Raw genomic sequence first — 20,786 nt, 5'->3', positions numbered from 1 at the left:
ACAAATCCAACAACGACGGACTTAAGATTCCTCACTTGCTTTATTTAATGTGAAAACATTTCCCAAGTCAACATTTGCCAAGTTGTTTTTTTTTTTTCCACTAATCCTTATCAAATATCCAGCTTATGTTAACCCTTTTCTGCCAGTTATGGAGCTGTACGATTAATAATTTTATTAATCGATAACAGAGTGTGTTCTTTGAGAAACAAAGACTATAAACATGAAAAAAATAAAACCAAGTTTCATTTTTAATAAAATTATTTAGAATGTCAGAAACAATATGAAAAATGTGGAGATGTATTTTAATTTCAGCTTTAAATGAAATTGTACCCACATCAGTCTTTAATTAAAACTTTAACTTTTATAAAGTAACTAAAGATGTGAAAAAAAAAAAAAGGGGTTATCATTTTATTGGGCCCCGAAGAAAGAAGGGAAGAGGTACCTGAAGATCAGCACACATCATTCTCCTATGAAGGTAATGGTAATCTTTAGATCACACCAAAACTTGCTAGGTTTTGAATTAAGAAAAAGGCGAACAAAATCATAAGCAAAAATCTAATTAATTATATATGATTATGATTTTTTATAGAGTAATAGATATGCATGTGCAAGCAGGTGGCTAAACCAAATTACAAGAAATAATGATAAAAAAAGCAAGGTCATGCGGCGGCGATATGAAGAAATTTGATCATTGAAAATGACAACCTATGGGATTTTATAGATGATTTTAGCTGTAAATTTGATTGAATTTGGCTTAATACATGAAGCTTCTCTATTCTATGGGATTTTCTGGCTAAGGAGAGTCAAATTCTAAATTGAAAATAAGAAAGAAAAAAAAAATAATCATAAGAATGATATAAGAAGACAAAGATAACTCACTTTTGATCGATCAACCTCGATCTCCACTTGTTTGAGGGGACAAAGATAAGATAGTGGGGAAGAACCTTGTAGTATCTTTTGAGGGCTCGAGGATAATACTTCCAAAGAAAGGTGGTTTCATTTTCAAATTACATTCCTTCTTTTCAGTTGTATGATCGTCTTTCTTTCTCTCTTTTCCCCCTCTCTTTCTCTTGTCCAAGTCATCGAATTAGAATATATTTTTCTGGCACTTTGCTTCAATACACAAAATGCCAAAGTGATTGAGATGGGAGTCAATCAACACCCTGACTGTTCAAAAATATTCTATGGCCGGTTTATCTAATTTAATGAATTCCATGTTCAGAATGGAAGACAAACATTTTCCAATAACTGATGAAATCAACCTGTTTCTCGGTGAAAGATCGATGTGGGTATTGATATATTTCTAGCTTGGACCATTCATCTCAGTTTTAAAAAATATAATGATTAAATGATTATGAAATGGCAGCAGGCTTTCGAACTCAACAGTCATGGAATCAGGTTTACGGGTTATGGCTTTTGTCATGGAGTGTATTTTATATTAATTGATTTTTTTATCAGGAAAAAGTAAAATTCAAATCTTTATATGTATATATTAATCATTAAATCAAATGTTCGGACATTATATATTTTGAAAGTATTACAATTTTGCCTAATATATGTTGAAGATGGAAACAAATCACTCCTGATGATATTACTATATATTCTCTTCCAATTTGTCAGCTGTACTTAATTAAAGAAGGCTCAATTGATTCACCATTGTCAATTAACTGATTTGGTATTCCTACTTTGACTTCAATTTATGTTCTGATCACCATGATCAATCAGATGTTTACTCATGTTTTACCTATTTTCTCTTTGCCTCGGGAAAAAGAAAAGGTAGAAAGGGTATACTTCATTCTTCCATCCATAGGTGAAATCAAGTAATTTCCTTAGGTTTTTTGTTGTTACATTCCACAGCAAGGAAGAGGAAGGATTTGGACACTTTAAGAGAACAGATCATGAGACAAATCTTCCAAATTCCTAGCTGGCCTAATTGCCTGCCAGGTTGAGCCTACATAAAGTGACAATAACTTCCACAAAGATATACATCTACTTCTTGCACACCAAGCACTTAGAATCACCTTCATGATTGAAATCGAACTGGACAGAAAATGCAAACAAGTTTCTATAAAAGCAATTGAAAATGTTATTGTTGTAATATTGTTTTTTCAATGCCACTAGACTAATTCATAATCCCATAGTTAATTTTATGATAAAATGTTTCCAGGATAAATGGAGATCAGGAATACCACAATTTTTATGGTGTGATTTTCCACAGGGAAACCTGCCTTAGCAATTTAACTTCTTTAACTATGATCATTTCTGCAGGAAATAATGCTGAATTTTTAGGTGATGTATGTCGGTAGGTGAGCAGAATCACAAACATTGCTTTCACGTTTTACTTGGTTCTGCTACAGGGTTCCATTAAACAAGTTTTCCAATTGTGTTAAAGGTTTTTTATTCTATTATTGGCATTTTATTTCATGATTAATAACCCAAATAAAATAACTTGAAAGCATAGATGGACAAATAGATTCAGTAAAATAACATTTTATTTGGGAAAATTATCTTAATCATAATATATCTAATTCCACCAATGAGTTAAGAAGAATTAGAGAGTTTAAAAACTTCATCGACGATTTGAAGAAAACGAATTTTTTTTACTTGAACATCCAAGTCTAGCTGAAGAAAAGTTATAAATGGATCATTTAGCTTCTGGCAAGCACCTTCAGCACCACAAACTTCAACAATGAATTTCGAGACTTGAAGTACCAAAAGGAATGTCTAGGCCAGTGCATTGAAATTCATCGAGGAATTGAGTCTTTGGCCGGGATAAAAAAGTACAGTCTTAATCGTCTTCATGGAAAGATGAGAAGTAGTATTCGAGACAAAGGTTGAGTACAGAATTAATTCTCTTTGTAGTTAATCTAAATGGATGTACGATTTAGAAAAGCAAATTGCTGCATTTTACAATTTAAAACGACCTTTCATCAAGTGCACTAGTCACTAGTCAGTCCAATTAGAGAACTTTGCCCCCATTACTCATTACTTAGCTCAACTGGATCTAATCTTGCATTGGCTTGTTCTATATAAGAATCTCAAAAGGAGTGATTCTTTTTCATGAGACTATGTCTCCGCCAACATTATCAAACTAGCTGGCGGCTACTGCTATTACCATAACTAGGAGTTAGCCAGCTTCTACACAGAAATCAACAACCAGGAAATTCTGGCTTGTTGGTATTCACTCAAAACGGTATTGTCTGAAGACGATTTGGACCAAAAGGGAAACTTGCAATGCATGTGGTTCATTTGAACTTCTCACCATTAATTCCCTTATGATGAACATTGGAAGTTTGGGACTTTTAATTCCTGCCAAAGATTATGGTTCATCACTCGCGATTTCCCAGCTATCAAGTTTCAAAATATGCAATGGACTTCGACCAAAAAAATTATGCAATGGACTGCCTGCTCTAATATCACGACTGTGTTGAAGAAATTCATTGGCCAAGGCCCGGCGACCAAGATTCTCCAATTTTTTCTCATTTATACATGCTCTTGTCCAAGGCAATGCAAGCCATAATGTTCAGTGATTCCGACCCCCGATTTCTTCTCATTTTATAGATGTACAATTTCTTAACTAACGCTCCAGTTCCATAATTGGATCCTTTATCCAATAGCGACCCCATAAAAGTCGATATGATTGCTTTTACTCATCGGCCTCTCTTTCAATTTGGGCTGAATCTGGGCCATATCAAGATGCACCGTGCTGGTAAGGTCCAGCTACACTGGCTATTGCGTTGAGGTTATGATTGTTTAGCGGCTAATAGCGAAGAACACCCAAAATTCTAACTACTGGGCTTAGTTTCGCTAATATTGGGCTTGATGAGGCCTTTCTTATAAATCCGTAGCTCAACTTCGATAAGCTTGGTCCTCAATAAACATTTTTGGCCCAATTCTTATTTTTCTTTCTTCTTCAATTCTGTGTACTAATTTTTCTGTTATTAGTACATTCTTATTAACGATCAAGCCTTACAAATTTCCTGACCAAAAAGATCTGAATTAAGTTGCGAGGAACACAAATAATCTGTCCAAATAATGTACACAAAAACTGCCAAATGATCTAATTGAAATATTTGTCTACTACACTAACCTAAAACTTAACCTTTTAAAATGCATACTGAATATGGCCTCTGTCAATTGAAGCTAGCTGAGCCAGGCTCAAGCTTTGAACCATTCAGCTTGGCAAAAAATGTTATATAAAGGAATAGATTTTACCCTACAACCGCCACAATTAACCTGTTAAGCCTCTGTCAATTGAAGCTAACCAAAAATATTGATTCACAAAGGACACATTTTTTTGAGAAGAGATCAGGAAGAGTCAATCTATACACCAATATTATTGCATAAAAATTTGCCACAAACTCTCTTAGAAAGGGAAAATAATTTGTGACATGTAAATTTGATAGAAAAGCTACCAGATAAATCTAACGAGGGATAGTGAGAATCACATTAGATATATGGCTCGGGTGATCCAATTCCAGCAGTAGTTACATTATAATTGGAAATAGGCATGTTACCTGGAAGATTTAGCAATGGTGCCTAAAAATGAAGAACTTGAATAACTTGCCTTATTGATGGTCTTAGATCGTGACTTGGATGGGCGCACCACAGTCCGACAATTACTAGACAGTCCTTCTGTTTAGGGTCGAAGGCGTTACCCAATTTCTTGTCTGCTACATCAAGAATCCTTTCATTTCCATACGATTTCCACACCCAACGTATTAATAAAGTCTCAGACTCCTCAAATTTGGGTTCAACTGACCTTCTACCACATGCAATTTCCAATGCCCCAACTCCAAAACTATAGACATCTGATTCCTTGCTAGCCTTCCCTGAAGACAGACATTCGGGAGCCATGTAGCCCACAGTTCCTGCCAAAAGAGTACTTTTTAACCCTTTTGTATGATCAACTAGCCTGGCTAATCCGAAATCACCAAGTTTAGCATTGAAGCTAGAATCCAACATAATGTTGTTAGTTTTGATATCCCTGTGTAAGCACACAGCAATCTCCTTCTTAAAGTAAATGTAGAAATGCTGATGCCAAGTCTTGTAGAATTTTATATCTCACTTCCCAAGTCAATAGGTTATTTCTTTTGAAAAGATGGGAATCTAGACTGCCATTAGCCTTGAACTCATAAACTAGCATGAGTTCCCCTCTTTCATGGCACCAACCAATGAGTTTCACCAAAAGTCTTATGCCTCAATCGGCTAATTATCTTCACCCTAGATGAGTATTCCTTAATCCCTTGCTTAGATGCCCTTGAAACCCTTTTAACAGCAGTAAAGGTATCCAAGTCCCTCAGGTATCCTCTAAAAACCGTGCCAAACCCTCCGTCTCCCGACTTGTTTTCAGTGTTGAAGTTACTAGTCACTTTAGCCAATACATTCAATGAAAACTTCCTTGGTCCCATTCCATTCCCAAATTCATCGCCAAAGTACATATCAAAAACATAATCGTCAAATTCATTTTCTGTCTTCCTTTTTCGTCTTGAAATGAACCAAGTCACGAGACCTAGGCCAAAAGTCAATGCAGATGCTCCTACTATACTCAACCCAATCACTAACCCTGTCCTGTTTTTCGGAGGAAAAATATCAGGGGATTGATTATGAGGGCTGGGAGTGACTGCTCCCGAAAGGGATTCAATCCCATCAGTTGGACACTTCCCAGGAATCTTACCAGGAGGGTAATAGTAACAAGCAATGAAAGTTCCATTATTATTGCATCTAACTTTAGCACATCCAAGTTGAGTTGAATTAATCCAAATCACCTGAGTGCAATGGTTGCAAACGCGGCCTAAAGCACAAAACCAGATTCCAAGTCGTAATCCATCTTTTCATCACTCCAAAGTTTCACAGCACCAGTCCCTGAAAGAACAGTGCTGCTCCAAGCAAGATTCAGACCCGAAGGGCTTATTGCACATATCACAGGTCGAGACTTGCTTCGAATCCGTGCGACTTTAAAATCTGGACATTCATTACTCTTTTTTAAGTTTGTGATATTCTTTCGCACCCATCCAACCTCGTGATACGTAAGATTCAAGATTCTTCCTTAAATTCGTGACATTCTCTCGCACCCAATCTCGTTATGTCTTTATCTCTCTCGAGATGTTTGACATGGATCGAACGGTTTATGGCTGGTTTGGATACCACTTGTCATGGGTTGACACTTAAGCTCCGAATCCGCGCGATTTCGGGACCCGAATATTCACCCTTCTTGCGTTTCAGATCAGCTTAACAGTGAACGATTTAGGACTGACTTTAATATCACTTGTCATGAGTCGACACTTAAGCTCCGAACTCGCGCGACTTCGAGACCCGAACATTTATTCTTTCGGCATTTCAGATCAACTTAACCGTCATGGTTCACACCGTTATAAGATATATTGATTTTGATCCTCTAACCTCACGATTTTATCTTACAAAAGATAATTCACAAAGCAAAAATAATATGAACCCTTTTATATCCCAATGATCTTTCTATTATGTTCGATGTGAGATTCGAAATTCTTCCTTAAATCCGTGACATACGCACCGGAATGCAATTATCAATCCTTCGTTGAGAGTAATTCAGTGCATAGGCCTCCAACACATTGTCCCAAGTCAGGGGCGGAACACCGACCTCTTGACGAGCAGCGTTGTGAGTGTCTAGGTAGTCTTGGGGTAAATCTTGGAAACCAACTCGAAACACGTCCAGAGCTATGACTAGAAAGCAAAGGGCTAGTGAAATCTCAAACAAGCTCATCATATTGGCTCAAAGGAGAAAATTGGTGATTAATTAAAAAATTTTTGGATTACTTTGATTAATTCAAGTAGCTAACAACTTGGTGGTTATCAGTTCGTATTTGCACCTTTCAAAGACGTAGAGATAAGTTGAACCCCACAAGGGAACAAGCTGGTCGAAACCACCGATTTGTTTTCCCGGAGAGGAGATATTTCAAGGGCGAGGTCAATTCGATCACCCCACCGCCATTTTTGACAAAATTTTACGCGTACTTATTTCGTACAGTGGTCTCTAAAGTATAGTATTTTAGTATTAAAAAGAATCTATCATTCCCTTCAGAAAAAAAAAAAAAGTTATTCTATTTTTGTTTTTCCTTATCAACCTTTCTAAAAACAAAATATTTCACATATTTTATATTTCTTAAAGAAAAGTGTTCGATGAATAAGAACTTTATAAATATTTTTTAAGTAGATAAAGTACTTAATCATGACCGGACTGAGTCGAATGAAACTGGATCAACTTTTCTAAAGGTTTTACCCTAGGTCTGACTTGACTCGTTGGACTCTAAATATTCAAAATTAAAAATTAAAATATTAATATTTTTAAATTAAAATTTAATTAAAAATATTTTTATTAATAATTTAATGTAAATCGAAGTTGATCCAAGACTCAAAAAATTGTCTTAAACTCAGATATTTATCTTAAGATCGACCGATCAATAAATCCAAAATATAAAAATTTTTTTTGGATACATCTATACAGATAAATTTAAAAATAAATTAAGAATTCAGCTGATATTTTGGCCTTAAGAAGAACTAGATAGAATATTCCATTTTTAGTTTATATCTTTTTTCTCATGAAATCTTTAACATGTTAAATGAGACGCTATCTTCCTCTGGTGTATAAACAATGATTCATTTTAGCGGAGCCTCTTTTTATAAATGGAATTCGTCAACTGGGAAGCAACATAACCACTTACTAGGTAGAAACTAATCAAGTAAAGAAGATATAAATGCAAACAAAACGACAAGATCCTTGCAATGCAACCAAACAGCCCGAACAGTCTAATAATGTCATATAGGAGACATTTTAATCGCCATAAGTCAATACTGGCATGTAAAGGTTCAAATTTAATAGTGTTGACAGTTTATTTCCAGTTTATTGTCATGATACAGTAGCTTCCATTTCCTAGCGACCAATGTTTTTCTTGCCCAGAACTAATGCAAAGCGACGAAAGCAATAATGTTCATTGACCTTCAACATTGAGTTGAAAAAATGGAGCATCATCAAGCTTTTGGCTAGTACCATTACCATCACACACTTGAATAATAAATTTGAGGCTAGAAGTGCCAGAAGGGATGACAAGGCCAGATAAATAGAAGGCTTCTACGTGTGCCACTCCAATGTAATCCCGTACGCCTTCTAGCCTTCTTCCTAGAGCTCTGACCCATTGTTTAGTTAGTTTCTCAACGTAGATATTGTAACCTGGGAAAAGAGAATTCTTTCCATCTTTCAGTTTCCAGCTGAGCTTAAGACTAAGGGTTTGGGAACCTTGAGAACCTCCCCATTCAACATCTTGACCCTCAACGATCCAGGAAGTTGATGGAGGAAATTCTGTATTCTGGTCAGCAGTTGAAATTCTAATATGGCCAAGCACGGCAAAATATTCCGCTGGATCCTGGTTATTTGATCTAGCTGCTGATCTAAGTACACTATTTTCAGGCTGTTGCCTGTAGCATACCGCATGAATTTCTGTTAATGTGTATCCGTTCATTGCAATGCTACTCTCCAGTATAACCCATCCTGGAGCCACCTCCTGTTTTGTAAGTTGACGTGGCACAATCACTTCACTAAATTTGCTTGAGAATTTGTTCATTTCATGGGATGCAAGAAGCAACCTCTTTTTCCCTTTCATTTCAGAAGAGAATTCAAGAGAAAGGCCCACTCGAGAGTTACCTTCTGATTTTACCTGCAGCAAGTTGTGGCATTCAGATAAACCAGCTAATACTGAAAGAAAAATAGATTGAAATATATCACATGCTACTGTTAGCGCTCACATTCTCATTGAAAGTGCAAAATGTCCCATGGTTTGATTTCCAAATCCCATCTGGACTCAACAATATTAAATTTTGGGAATATTTGGTTGCAATAGAAGACACTTAGTCGAGATAGCTTACAGAATATGTGAAATGAACGGGTAAGCCACCCATAAGAAGCTCTCCTAAAAAGAGTCTGGTAGAGACATAAGCATCGGCTTCAAGAGTTCCTTTAAATGTGAGGTTTCCTCCTCCGCTAAAAGATGCTTCCTTAAAGCTGCCATTTTAGCAACCAATTCTTAGACCTGTGAACATTATACATATGACTGAAACATATCAAGTACAATGACTCATGCAAACTTACTTAACATGGACTTCAATATTATTTGAAGTAGGACCATCAGCATACTCAAGGAAAGGCTGAAACAAGAAGGTAAAATAACATGGAAGCATTTAAATTTTCCTCTAGAAATAAGCAACATTAAGTAAAACCGACAAGTGAAAGAAACAAAATATATCCATGTAGTCCCTGCCTGAAAGGTTTGTGAAGAAATGTTATTCCATTGAGTGCTTAATACTTGGGCTCCATCGATGGAAATATGATTACCATGGCCCTGAACAATAGATGCATATGTGCCCAAGGAATCCGGTTAGCTAATGAATTGATTATTTTGCAGTAACTTTTACATGCCCTCTAATTTTGAAAACGCATAAGAAAAGAACAAAGAATTTGATAGCGTCAACCTGATCAAAATTTGAATAGAATGGTAGTACTCGAGGATACTTTTGTACAATTCCCCATGATTGCTCAACAAGAGCCCACCAACTGCAAAAGCCAAATTGTTTGTAATGAAGCTCATTGAAAAGGTTTAAATAAGGAAAGAATTGTAAAAATTATGATATCATATGATCAAAGCACAATTATAAATACAAATATATCATATTGCAACAAGAAGAATTGACTTAAAAGGATGAGTAAATGACTAAATTAGTTGAAATTAGAGAGTAGTCATAATATTAAGAAATTTACGTGATAGGAGGGAAGTTAATGATTCCACAAAATCCATATAACATTTTAAGTACAAAGAAGAAAATCCTGAAGAATCTATCACTACAATAATAAAGGAAAAAAATTAACTTAAGCAATTTTGCAAACAAAAGTACTGTTCTTTAGATAGAAAATGCATTAGCCAGCTGTATGTAATTCTGGTTACTTTTCCCTTTTCACTAAGCAGAGGAACCGGCCTGGTCCATGTCACAAAGACAATAAAGCAAGTAATAAATGACACTAAGCAAAGAACTGCATTTTGTAGTAATTGCAACATATCAAACTGCATACATGTCAGTAACTCAGATATAAATACTACTCTTTAATCACCAGTCACTGACTTTAATTTCATGCATGGAGTGGAAAATCAACCTGAAATCTGAATAGGATCAAAGTATCACACAAAGGGAAGATCAGACATCTAACCAAAATAAATAAGCTCTCTATAACAACAGTAATCGGCAAAGAAATAAGTCCGTTACCGGTTTTGAGCAGTCTGAAAATCAGGGGGTTGTTTTGTTTCATAAACCCATCCAGGAGCAAATAGGGCAGCTGAAACATTATCCTTCTTTATCGCACCAAGTGCAATGTTTGTCTGTCATGGAAAGAATTGTTATGGTTTCAATCAGTCAAAATCAAAGGAAAATTAACACAAGAAACTAACAATAGTAATTGTCTGATCTTCTACTGCAGCTTGGATTTATGAAAGTATATACATTCCTGGTGATTTTCATCATTATTTCACTCTCAGGTTCAGTATATGTCTAACAAGCAAAGAGCTCATTTAGTTAGAAACATACAGTCCATTGCCCACCACCATAAGTTCCCCTTCCAAATACATCAATTCCCATGTAGACATCAAACTTTCTATCACCAGCGACTGTTGCTGAAAGCTTTGGATAGTCCTCCTGCAAGGTACATGATAGTTTTTATGTATACAACAAAAGATGAACTTAGGTTTGAGATGGACGATAAATTTAAAGGCAATACCTCCCATGAATAGTTAACGAAGATTCCATCACTAATATCAAAGAAAGGTTTATTCTTTTCATTCAATTGATTTTGCCAACTAAGATTTCCACCAATTGTAACACTATCATACCTGTGTAACGAACAACATTTATCAGACAAGAATTTAATACACTTCAATATAGTGCATAATTCAGGTATGGTTTCTTTTTACAAACCATATAACCAAAGATCCAGGAAGTGAGGAGTGCATAGTCTGAGTTAAATGGCTAACAAATTCTTTCAGATTAGGGATTTGCCCGACATCCAGTTGAACTTCCATATTGAGCTGAAAGTAAGCGTTCCTAGTTAATTGTAGAAAAGGGGGTGCCAAATATGGAACTTACATACATTATATTAACAGAAGGAAAAACATTTATTTGATATTTGTAATTGCCATTCTTCCTCCAAAACGGCATCACACGTTCTCTACATGTTATCTTTTCTTGTCCAAAAAATTTAACATATTAAAGCTTGATATGTAATGAGTAGCATATACCAGCCATCCATCAAAGCCCAAAGCAACCGCAAGGTCTGCCAAGCGTTCAGCATAATTATGAGCAGACTCCTTTGTTGAGAGCAGTTTGTTGCAAATTGCTTTCCCTTCATCCCATTCTGTGATGAATGTCCCCAATACCTTAAATTTCACAACCACGGTAAAAAACATATATTAAGCTTCCTTTAGTCTCTAACATACCATAATCCAAAGAAAACGAAACAGACTTTCGCCACGCATTGGATTAACATAATACACCAGCTACAATCGAAAAGAAACAGAAACCGTTTCTGATTTAGCAAAAAGAAAAGATTGTGTTTTTCATCAAATCATTAAAAATGTACGGTCGTTTTGGTAGTTCATAAAGCACTGAGCCAAAAAAAAGGAAAAGATTATAAGAAAATTTTTTTTCCAAAAAAAGAACAGTTATAGTTAAGTAGTTTTCTGTTTAAAACCCAATGAATGTAAAGATGTTTGATCATTTTTAAAAAAGGAAAATGATTTATACCTAAACCCATTTCTCGACTTAAACGATACAAACAATCTATATATATGATATATCTAAAGAAAAATCATAAATTGAAAACCCCCCCTGGCTTTATCGGTTGATTCAGTTGAAGCGACTATTTTTCTACTTGAAATAAACCAAATTAAACACTTTTATATAAAATAAATCATCATTCTCCGCTTTTCAATTAGAAAAAGAAAAGTTTTGCATGCTATAGTATTAGCTAACTAACCTTAACTCCATGCCTATGAGCAGCATTGGTCCAACAAGGAGGAGGCAAGGTGACCAAATTATGGGAAAAATAAACAAAAATATCGATCAAATACCAGTGCCAGATGGCATAAGCACTGGAATTATCGCCGCCCTGGACCCACTTATCATCCAAGTAACCACCTTGCATGTCATGGCAAACCAACATCCTAGGCCTTTGAGCCAAAGCTGGATTGGGTTGTTGGAGAGGAACAGTGGATTTATTAAAAGGATAGTGAAAAGAAGTGAAGTAAGAACCAGAGTCAAGGTCTTCAAGGGTCTTGATCGGGTAGGAGATGGGAATGGACGGCGTTGATGGATCAAAGGGTGGGGGGGTATCGGATTTTTCATCGTCGTATTGGTTGGACATGGTGTTTGGGAGGAGTTTTTCTTTTTCTCTTTTTTTTTTTTTTTTGATGATTTTGAGCCTTAGGTTGAGGAAATTGTAGAGAGATAGGAGAGTTTAGCGGGTCATAGAGGGACGGAGAAACTGGCAGTACGAGATTGATCGTTTTTGGTCAGAGAAATTGGAAGCTACTTGGAAGGTAGGAGCGGCTGTTCAATGTCAGCTATTTTCAAGTTTTTGGTCGTTTTAGTCCTGTCTAGGACATTGTCAATCGCGTGGGAAAAGGGTAGGATTTCTCCATTTTTTTATCCATTGCTCACATGCATACAACTCACTCCAAATTTGTTAAAAGGTCGTATTCATAAACAATGATTAAAGTTGTATGAAATAATAATTGATAAAAAAATAATGAAAGGGAGCTTGACCCAATGAAAAAGGATTTTGTAAACGTGAAGATGATTTTTTTTTTTTTTTACGAAGATTCGCATAGAAATGAAATCAATCAAATTTAAATTGATGTAATATTAAATTTGAGTTAAGTTTGAGTTTGAATTTGACTTTAAATTTAAAGTTCAAAATTTATTTTGAATTCGATTGAATTTTATTATTTTAATTCGAGTTCGACTCGAGATAAAAATTAAATTATTTAAGTTCGCTTGATTAAATTTAATTAATATATAAAAATAAGTTCGATTTTTATATTCGATAAAAATTTGATTATTTGTATTCAATCTCAAAATTGAGTTCAAGATATTTTATTAATTAAAATAATTAAAATATATTAAAATATAAAAATTCGATTAAGCTTGTGAATAATTCAAGTTGAGTATAAAAATATTTGAACTCAATTCGATCAATAAATTAAATTACTCAAACTCGAATTTGACTTGATAATAATTGAGTCGAATTTAAATTTTATTCGAATAGAACTCCAATAATTTATGAAAACTAATATATCATTTACACCTTTAAATATGGATAAATATATGCCTTTTCTTTCTTGCCCTTTTTTTATTTTTTTCTCAAAATATTTGAATTATATTAATTTTTATTAAATTTAAAGAAGATTTTTTTAGTTTAGTATATTTAATATTAAAATTAAAATTTTAGGATTTTTAACATAAAAAAAATAAAAAAATAAAATTTTAAAATATAAAAAAATAAATATTTTAAATATTTAAAAATATATAATTTAAAACGTCAAAAAAAAATTAACAAAAAAAATTAGAATCGAGAGAGTAACTCGGTATTTTAAGTTTTATAATTATTTAAGTTTCTTCCAGGGAACCCATTTTTCTCATCAATAAAGATGTGTGAATATTTCATATCCCCGTTTTTGTATTTTTTGAAATGAATAGTAAATGTTGACAATATTATAGAAATGCAGAAAGAAGCTTGTTGGATGAGTAAAATTATAAATAACAAATAGTAACAGTCTCAATCAGCAATAGGTTATTTCAAAGATAAAAATTTTTTAACCCAGTTAAAAAATCTAACAAAATCCAAGACAGTTGACACTTTCAAATCCTTTAAGAATTTTTAAAATACAGAAGTGTATTGATTTAAGAATTTTTTTATTAAATAAATTTTTTGTATTTTTAAAATTTACCTAAATCTAAGCTCTTTCCAACATTCTAAATTTGATATCTTTTTAAATATTTTAAAAGCTCATTTTTTTTTCAATGGACTTCATATAAAAAAATTGTAATTTGAAAATAAAAAATTAATTAATTAGAATTTAAACTTTAGACCTGTTACTATTAAATTTTTTTTTTATTTTGAATATCTACAATTATATTTGTGTTTAGAATTTTCGTTTTCATTTTGAATTAGATATTTTAATATATAATATCCCATTGATTTAGGCCAAGGTCAGTTTTTTATTTCTTAATTATTTAAATAAAATTTTGTGACATTCTCCAGTCTCCAATGAAATATACATAGATTTGAATAAGATATGTCGAGCTTTTATTTGCTTCATTGGAATAATTGTCCTCCTTTCGGCCAATGGCATGTTAGTCGTTGGGATATCCAATGCTCAAGCAATCCTTGATTAACGGTAGCTTCATATTGATGTTAAAGGCACCTTCGTGGAAAAGATTTATGCAGACCTGACTTGGATAACCGTTTTATTCACGGCAGAACAGTAATTTTTGGTAGGCAAAAGTAGAGGAGATTTTGCTCGATGCATTTACATTTACTTGTTACTATTATCATCTTCTTCAGTCTTTGAAGAAATTAAATGGGAAGTTCTCGATGTGCAGGAATGACTCCCATGTAACTTCTAAAGACCCAATTTTCAGAACCTAAGTCTGAATAGAAGAATTATCCCCGGTTCAAAATTGCATTTATTTTAATAGCTAACACACTAAAATCAAATATAGAAATATTATGATTTAGGTTGGTGCCCCTTCCTTACAACAGTATAATGCTTAATGACTGACTGAAGAAAGCCAATATGCATGATTGATGAAATCTTCAATCCTAAAGCTTAATAGTCAGTCATTGTTCGAGAACTGTTGCTGTCACCAGCAATATCAGTTGAGAGTTCCAACTCTTCCCGAAAAACGAGTTAAGATTCATTCCTAACCTTTAGGAAAAAAAAAAAAAAACACTTGGAGCCCAGGCCTATGTATTCAAACCTAAACAGTGCAAAGTCAAAACCGTCACATGTTTTAAAGTATAGCTTCAGTTCCTTTAAACTTCGCAAATTTGCTCTCATCAATAGCCCCCCTTTTTCAGTTGCTTCAATAGACGGTATTCCCGGGTCAACTCCTCATCATCTTCAATTGTTTGGGTAGCACATCTCTGTCTGGCTGTTTTCTTCCTCGTGACAGGGATTGCAGGATTGGAGGCTTTCTTGGGCTTCTCGGTTTTTCTCTATGTTTCTCACAATATTTATCCCTAAATAACAACCCATCCTTAGCGACTAGAACAGGGTAGATAGGCAACAAATTGATGAAGCTGAATTGTTTAGTGACTTCATCTCAGCTCTAACTTCAACCCGCGCTGGATTCCTTAATCCTGCTTTAGATAACTCTTCAACTTCCTCTGTTTGACTAGTTGAAAAATGTGTTGGATTCAGCTTAAAAGTTTACAGGATCACTAATACATTTTAACAAAAACTAAAATTGGTATGAATGGGGGTGAGAGTTCAATCTCGCTTAATCCAAGATCCATAGAATGATGTCGGCCTATTGAGCTTTCCGATGCCTGCCTTTGGAGTCCGATCAGAGACCTGCGAAGCCAAAAAAGAGATATCTGCTTTTTATTTCTCTAAACGTTATGAAATTCAATAGGTTAGTCTTGTTTATATAAAGGTGGAGACCTTCCCTAACATCTTAATCAAATTTGACCTTCAAATTTGACCTATCTTATTATGAGTCTTAATATAAAATTAAACCGAAATCACACTTAAGAATAATCATACTACTATTTAGATATATTATAATATGGTACCAGAGTAATTACTCATTAATTGACATAAATTAATATAATCCGATATATAATAATTTTGTTAGTCCACCAATATGAGATAAATACAACTATCTTCCACTTGGACTACACAAGTCATTCAACATGAATCCAAATTAATAGAATGGCCATAAACAAAAAATATCAATATGAGTATACACCCAAATCATCATATAAACGAATGAGCATTTATAAGTCCCAAAATACATTGTACTGATATGGTACCAATGTGTGGACTTGTATACTCTTTCAACCAAAAAGTATCATAAGCTTTAAAATGCATTATATCAATAGGATACATGTATGTAGACTTATGAATACTTTAATAGCAGTAACAACAGAATAACAACAAGCATTTATTAGCCCCTAGAATGACCGTACTAATAGAATACGTATACACAAATTCATAAATACTTTAAGACTAGTAGTATGATAATGTGAAATAAAAATGATATGAAAATATATTTAATATCCATTTCCATCATGTCCTTCATATCTAAACTTAATGAAACGTTGCTTGGGAAAAAGCACATAAGACTAAACCAGAACGTCTCATCCAATGAAATGCTATACATAACAGAATGCATGCAAAAGGAATATACGTATGGCAAATAAGAACCCATCCATCACAGTTGCAATGATTTCAATTACAAAAGCTCCTTCTAACTCAATACAGGAGAAGGCTCTACAAGTCCTGAATAAGTGCCTATCATTAGGACACTTTAGTAGCTAAAATTAGTTAATAGTTACACTAGCATAAGCTTTTGTAGATTATGTGCTCTACTATTTACACCAATAATGGATTGCATTACTTTTTCTTTAATATACTGAATGATGATATCTAATATATAAAGTATAAATAACTCCTAATATTTGAGAAAAAGCCACTACTGCAGATTTACCACAAAACATCTCTAATAACTTTAGAATGAAAAACCTAGAATCTAGTCTTAAGATGAGATTTTGTAGTCAACAATCAGACATGTAGCTCTACTACATGCTACAAGCTTTACCTTTATTATCAAAGGCATTGTAAGTTTTCATTTCTCATTTTTCTAGAATCAACTATTCTAGCCAAATTATCGAAATTGGCTTTTAACAGCATACAGAATCAAGATTAAATATCTGACTAAATTTAGAATGTCAGATCACTAATGTCTGAATATAGAATTGCTTAGGTGTTTCCAAAGTACTCTTATAGTATACACAACATTAGAAAGTGTATAGACTTGAGCACAGATTAGACTGCCCATAATTGTGGCATATGGAATATTCAGCATGAGCTCTTTCATTTATCAACATGAGGACTTTGAAATTTAATAGTATGTTACCTTTTCAAAATAGGCATCTTACTAGGAAAAAAATAGTGCACATCAAACCTATTCAACACATATATATTGAATGTAGGTTTTGAGACCAACCAAATATGCCTCTATCATAAAGAATCTCAATCCCTAAACCGGAATAGGAGCCACACTTAGATTCTTTATCCAAACTAACAAGAAATTATGCTTGTCTTAAACAATATGTCAATGTCAATGGCTGCTAATTTGATATCATCAAAATGTAAAGCGCCCAAAACACATTGCTCCTACTAACCTCTAGACATATGCACTGATCACAAATGTTTTTCCTAAGTGACAATCTCATTAACTTTAAATATCTCAAATTGGAGCCTTTTGAGTCCATAAATGGACTTCTTTAGTCTATAAACTAAATGTTCCATTATAAAAAATTGTAGAACCTTTATGTCACTCTATTTAGACATCTAATCTTAATATCTAACTGATGTAGCTCCTAACTGAATGAGCCACCAATGTTGTAAAGATTCCAAAAAAAATCAATGATAAAAATAGAATAAAAAGATTCTTTACATGCAATTCTTTTTTTTCGTTTAAAGTCCTATATCATAGAATCGATTATAAACCTTTCTACCTGGCCTATGGAATACCTTTTCAACCTTATAAGTCCATACACAATCTATTGGGCTACAATCATTTGGTTATTCATCCCACACACAACTATATAACATATGTGCAATCTTATACTGTTTGGTAAATATCCAACTTAAAGAGTTAGGATCATTAAAAGCCTCTTGAAACATAACATAATCAGAAAACACATGAAGGCTACACTCATGTTCCTTTGTAAGTTCAGGTGTGGTTCTAAAAATAAGATTTCTAGGATCTATTGTTGGTTCAATCGCTTTATGGCATTATTCATTAATAACTAAATCACATATAGGACTAGCACAACAATAACATAGTTTTCATGAGAATGACTTTAAAGAGTTCAAAACCCAATACTTTAATTATCTGAGTCATTATCTAGATAGATTGCATAATTAAACTTAATGATTGTAGTGTTTCACAATAAATCATAGAATCTAAATTCTTTAAAGTTGATGCAACAACCAATGAAACGTTATTGATAACTTTCTTTAGAAACTCATTTGCTTGGATTTTGATTTAAACTGAATGTTGTAGTCTCCAAAGGCTTCATTTCACACAAAATCTAGAAATGTGAAATGCCATAACATATATTGCATCATGCATAGAATTGTGCGATTGCCTTTTATTACAACCTTATTCTTTTTTCAGTATTCCAAGCATAGCATACTATGTGTTAATACCAAAATCCTTTAGAAAACTTGACAGATTAATCTACAATTCTACCTAGTTTCATTATATCGACCATAATATTTATCATCTATGTTTGACCTCATTGTTTAAATTTTATTTTTAAAAAATCAATAACGAATTTAAAAAACTTTAGGCTTTTACATAGTCAGTCTTTTTACTCCACATAATCAAAACTTAAATGGACTTTAGTAAGGGTGATGAAGCATTTATATTTGCTAAAAACAGCAAATGAAAATGATCCATAATTATCGATGTGGATAAGTTTTTAAGTCAGTTTCTAAACTTCTCTGCTTCTACTAATTATAATTGTATATTAGTAGTGATATTTCTCTTAATGTAATCTACTTGTGTGCCAAAATTCAGAATGTCCTTAATTCTTATGCCATAACATGCTACACTTCTTATTTATTCCACCAAGATTGTAACCAATGATGGCATTGTTTACTGTATGCTTAATTGAAAAAAATTGCTTGTATTCATAAATATCTTTCTTTGATTTGGTTTTCATTTGCTTATCGATTAAAAGATTTGGGTTAACAATACTAGCATCTGTATCCAATCATGAAAAGCAGAATGCATAGTATCTAGATTGGATTCAAACAAAAAAGACTAATAGAATGCCTTGCTTCAAATAAAAAAGGCTAACAGAATGCGCCATTTCAATTTTCAATCTAGAGAACTTTCACAGATTGCCCTCTTGTGCCAATTTATAATAATAGTGGCACATATTCTAAAATCTTCTGATTTCATGATTCAGAGGCATTTGTGGAATAGAAATGAGAAGTGAGCTTCAAAAAATTCTTCTTTTTAAATGACCTTTGATAAGACATTTCTCAATATTCCATTTGACCATAGTTCTAGCCCATATCATTTAGAGTATAGAATGAGATAGTTAGTTCATAATATCTATTCCTCTTAAATGGTTATAGTACTCAAAGTATTTAAATCCCATAATTTTTTTTTTTTGTACTTTATAAGCAAATTCCACATTATCACCCTTTAGAAGGAAGCTATCCAGAAATCACCACAGTAAGAATTGGTCTCATATTTCAACATTAGTCATTTTTAGAACGTGCTTATAGAAACTATATACTCTATCTAACATGGTAGTGGTGAACAGTCTATGTGCTTCAATATCTCAACCTTATGGAACTTTTCTAAATTGACTCTAATGGCATCTTTAATTATTAGTGTGCAAACACTTTATCTTATGCACTCCCTAATGGTATACCTATAGCCATCAAACAATTCTAATTAGAGTGTCTTTAGAAAGCACATTTTCCTTTTGTCCTTAATTAAGCTCAGTAACATGGCTTATCACTTGAAGGGGTATTAAAGGTGATCGAATTTAGACTTGGCAATCTAAAATATGACACGGTAACATGACATGAATATGATACGTGGTGAATCTCTATATAGTTTTTTTATTACAATTGAACAACTATAAGATGGTTAAATTATGCCAACAGTCCTTGTATTAAAACTTGACATTTAATCTTTTTAGTTTAATTCATAGCAATATAGTTTTTATGTTATTTTAATTTGACAATCTTAATTCAATTTATAACTTTACTCAATTTATTCTATTAAATATTTTAATGTGGCATTAACATAAATGACATGACATTAACTTTATTTATATGGCATATTTGTTAAACCAAATAATGCCGACATGGCTTTTAATACCACATGGCATATTCTTGTTTATCACTTCAAACGGTGCGTCTTGCACCAAGTTAAATTTCAAGTTTTTTAATTATTCAAAAAAATAAATTACAATTTTTTCAATCCATTTTTTCATCCTTTCTCTAACCCTTAGCTTTTTTTTCTATCTTTCCTCCTTTAGTCGATTGCCACCACTTATTCCACCTTCACCTATTATCCCTAGCCGTTCAACAATATCCTTTCAATTCCAACTTTCAACTTCAAACTATTTTCAACTTACCCAATGGTTAGTGACGAGTTGTCTGACGAGGTCAAGAATTTAAAATTACAAGACTAGAAGTCAATTAAAAGCAAATGCCTAAAATTATAAGATTGAAAGTCAATTAAAAGCAAATGCTAGGGATTTTTCCAATATTTATGCTCCGATCTTAAGTCAATACTCGATAAGAGAGAGAATGAAAAAAATATAAAGAAAAAAGAGAAGGAATTAAATGCTATATCGGGAATGATAAGGGGTTATTTATACTTGTAGAGTGAAAGTGTCGAGCTTGGATGGCCCAAGCTCTAAAAGTCAAGATTAGGACTGACAATGC

General features: G+C 33.2%; 1 protein-coding gene and 1 pseudogene across 1 annotated transcript; both read right to left on the bottom strand.

The window, feature by feature from the left end:
- Positions 1-4,424: 4,424 nt before the first annotated feature.
- On the bottom strand, positions 4,425-6,754 carry LOC111294800 (L-type lectin-domain containing receptor kinase IX.1-like; annotated as a pseudogene).
- A 982-nt stretch (positions 6,755-7,736) lies between these two features.
- Positions 7,737-12,633, bottom strand: ENGASE85A (Glycosyl hydrolase family 85). Its single transcript, XM_022888722.2, has 11 exons — positions 12,050-12,633; positions 11,313-11,450; positions 10,993-11,102; positions 10,796-10,907; positions 10,606-10,713; positions 10,288-10,400; positions 9,502-9,583; positions 9,291-9,371; positions 9,122-9,177; positions 8,899-9,034; positions 7,737-8,690 (listed from the first exon to the last, which is right to left on the bottom strand). Exons 1-11 carry the CDS (start codon positions 12,434-12,436, stop codon positions 7,968-7,970), a joined length of 2,046 nt encoding a protein of 681 aa, XP_022744457.1. The 5' UTR covers positions 12,437-12,633; the 3' UTR covers positions 7,737-7,967.
- Between the last annotated feature and the right edge of the window lie 8,153 nt (positions 12,634-20,786).

This window comes from Durio zibethinus, chromosome 14 (genome assembly GCF_047325235.1).
Source record: "Durio zibethinus cultivar Kanyao isolate XHJ-2024 chromosome 14, ASM4732523v1, whole genome shotgun sequence".
Lineage (NCBI taxonomy): Eukaryota > Viridiplantae > Streptophyta > Magnoliopsida > Malvales > Malvaceae > Durio > Durio zibethinus.
This window is presented reverse-complemented; position numbering and strand designations above follow the sequence as displayed.

What these genes read in the sequence shown, in the direction of transcription:
- ENGASE85A (XM_022888722.2), bottom strand. Translation starts at nt 12,436, where the DNA reads ATGTCCAACCAATACGACGATGAAAAATCCGATACCCCCCCACCCTTT. An exon ending in TGGGCTTTGATGGATGGCTG is followed by an intron (nt 11,103 to 11,312) that starts GTATATGCTACT and finishes GCTTACTTTCAG; the next exon opens with CTCAATATGGAAGTTCAACT. An exon ending in CCGTTCATTTCACATATTCT is followed by an intron (nt 8,691 to 8,898) that starts GTAAGCTATCTC and finishes AACTTGCTGCAG; the next exon opens with GTAAAATCAGAAGGTAACTC.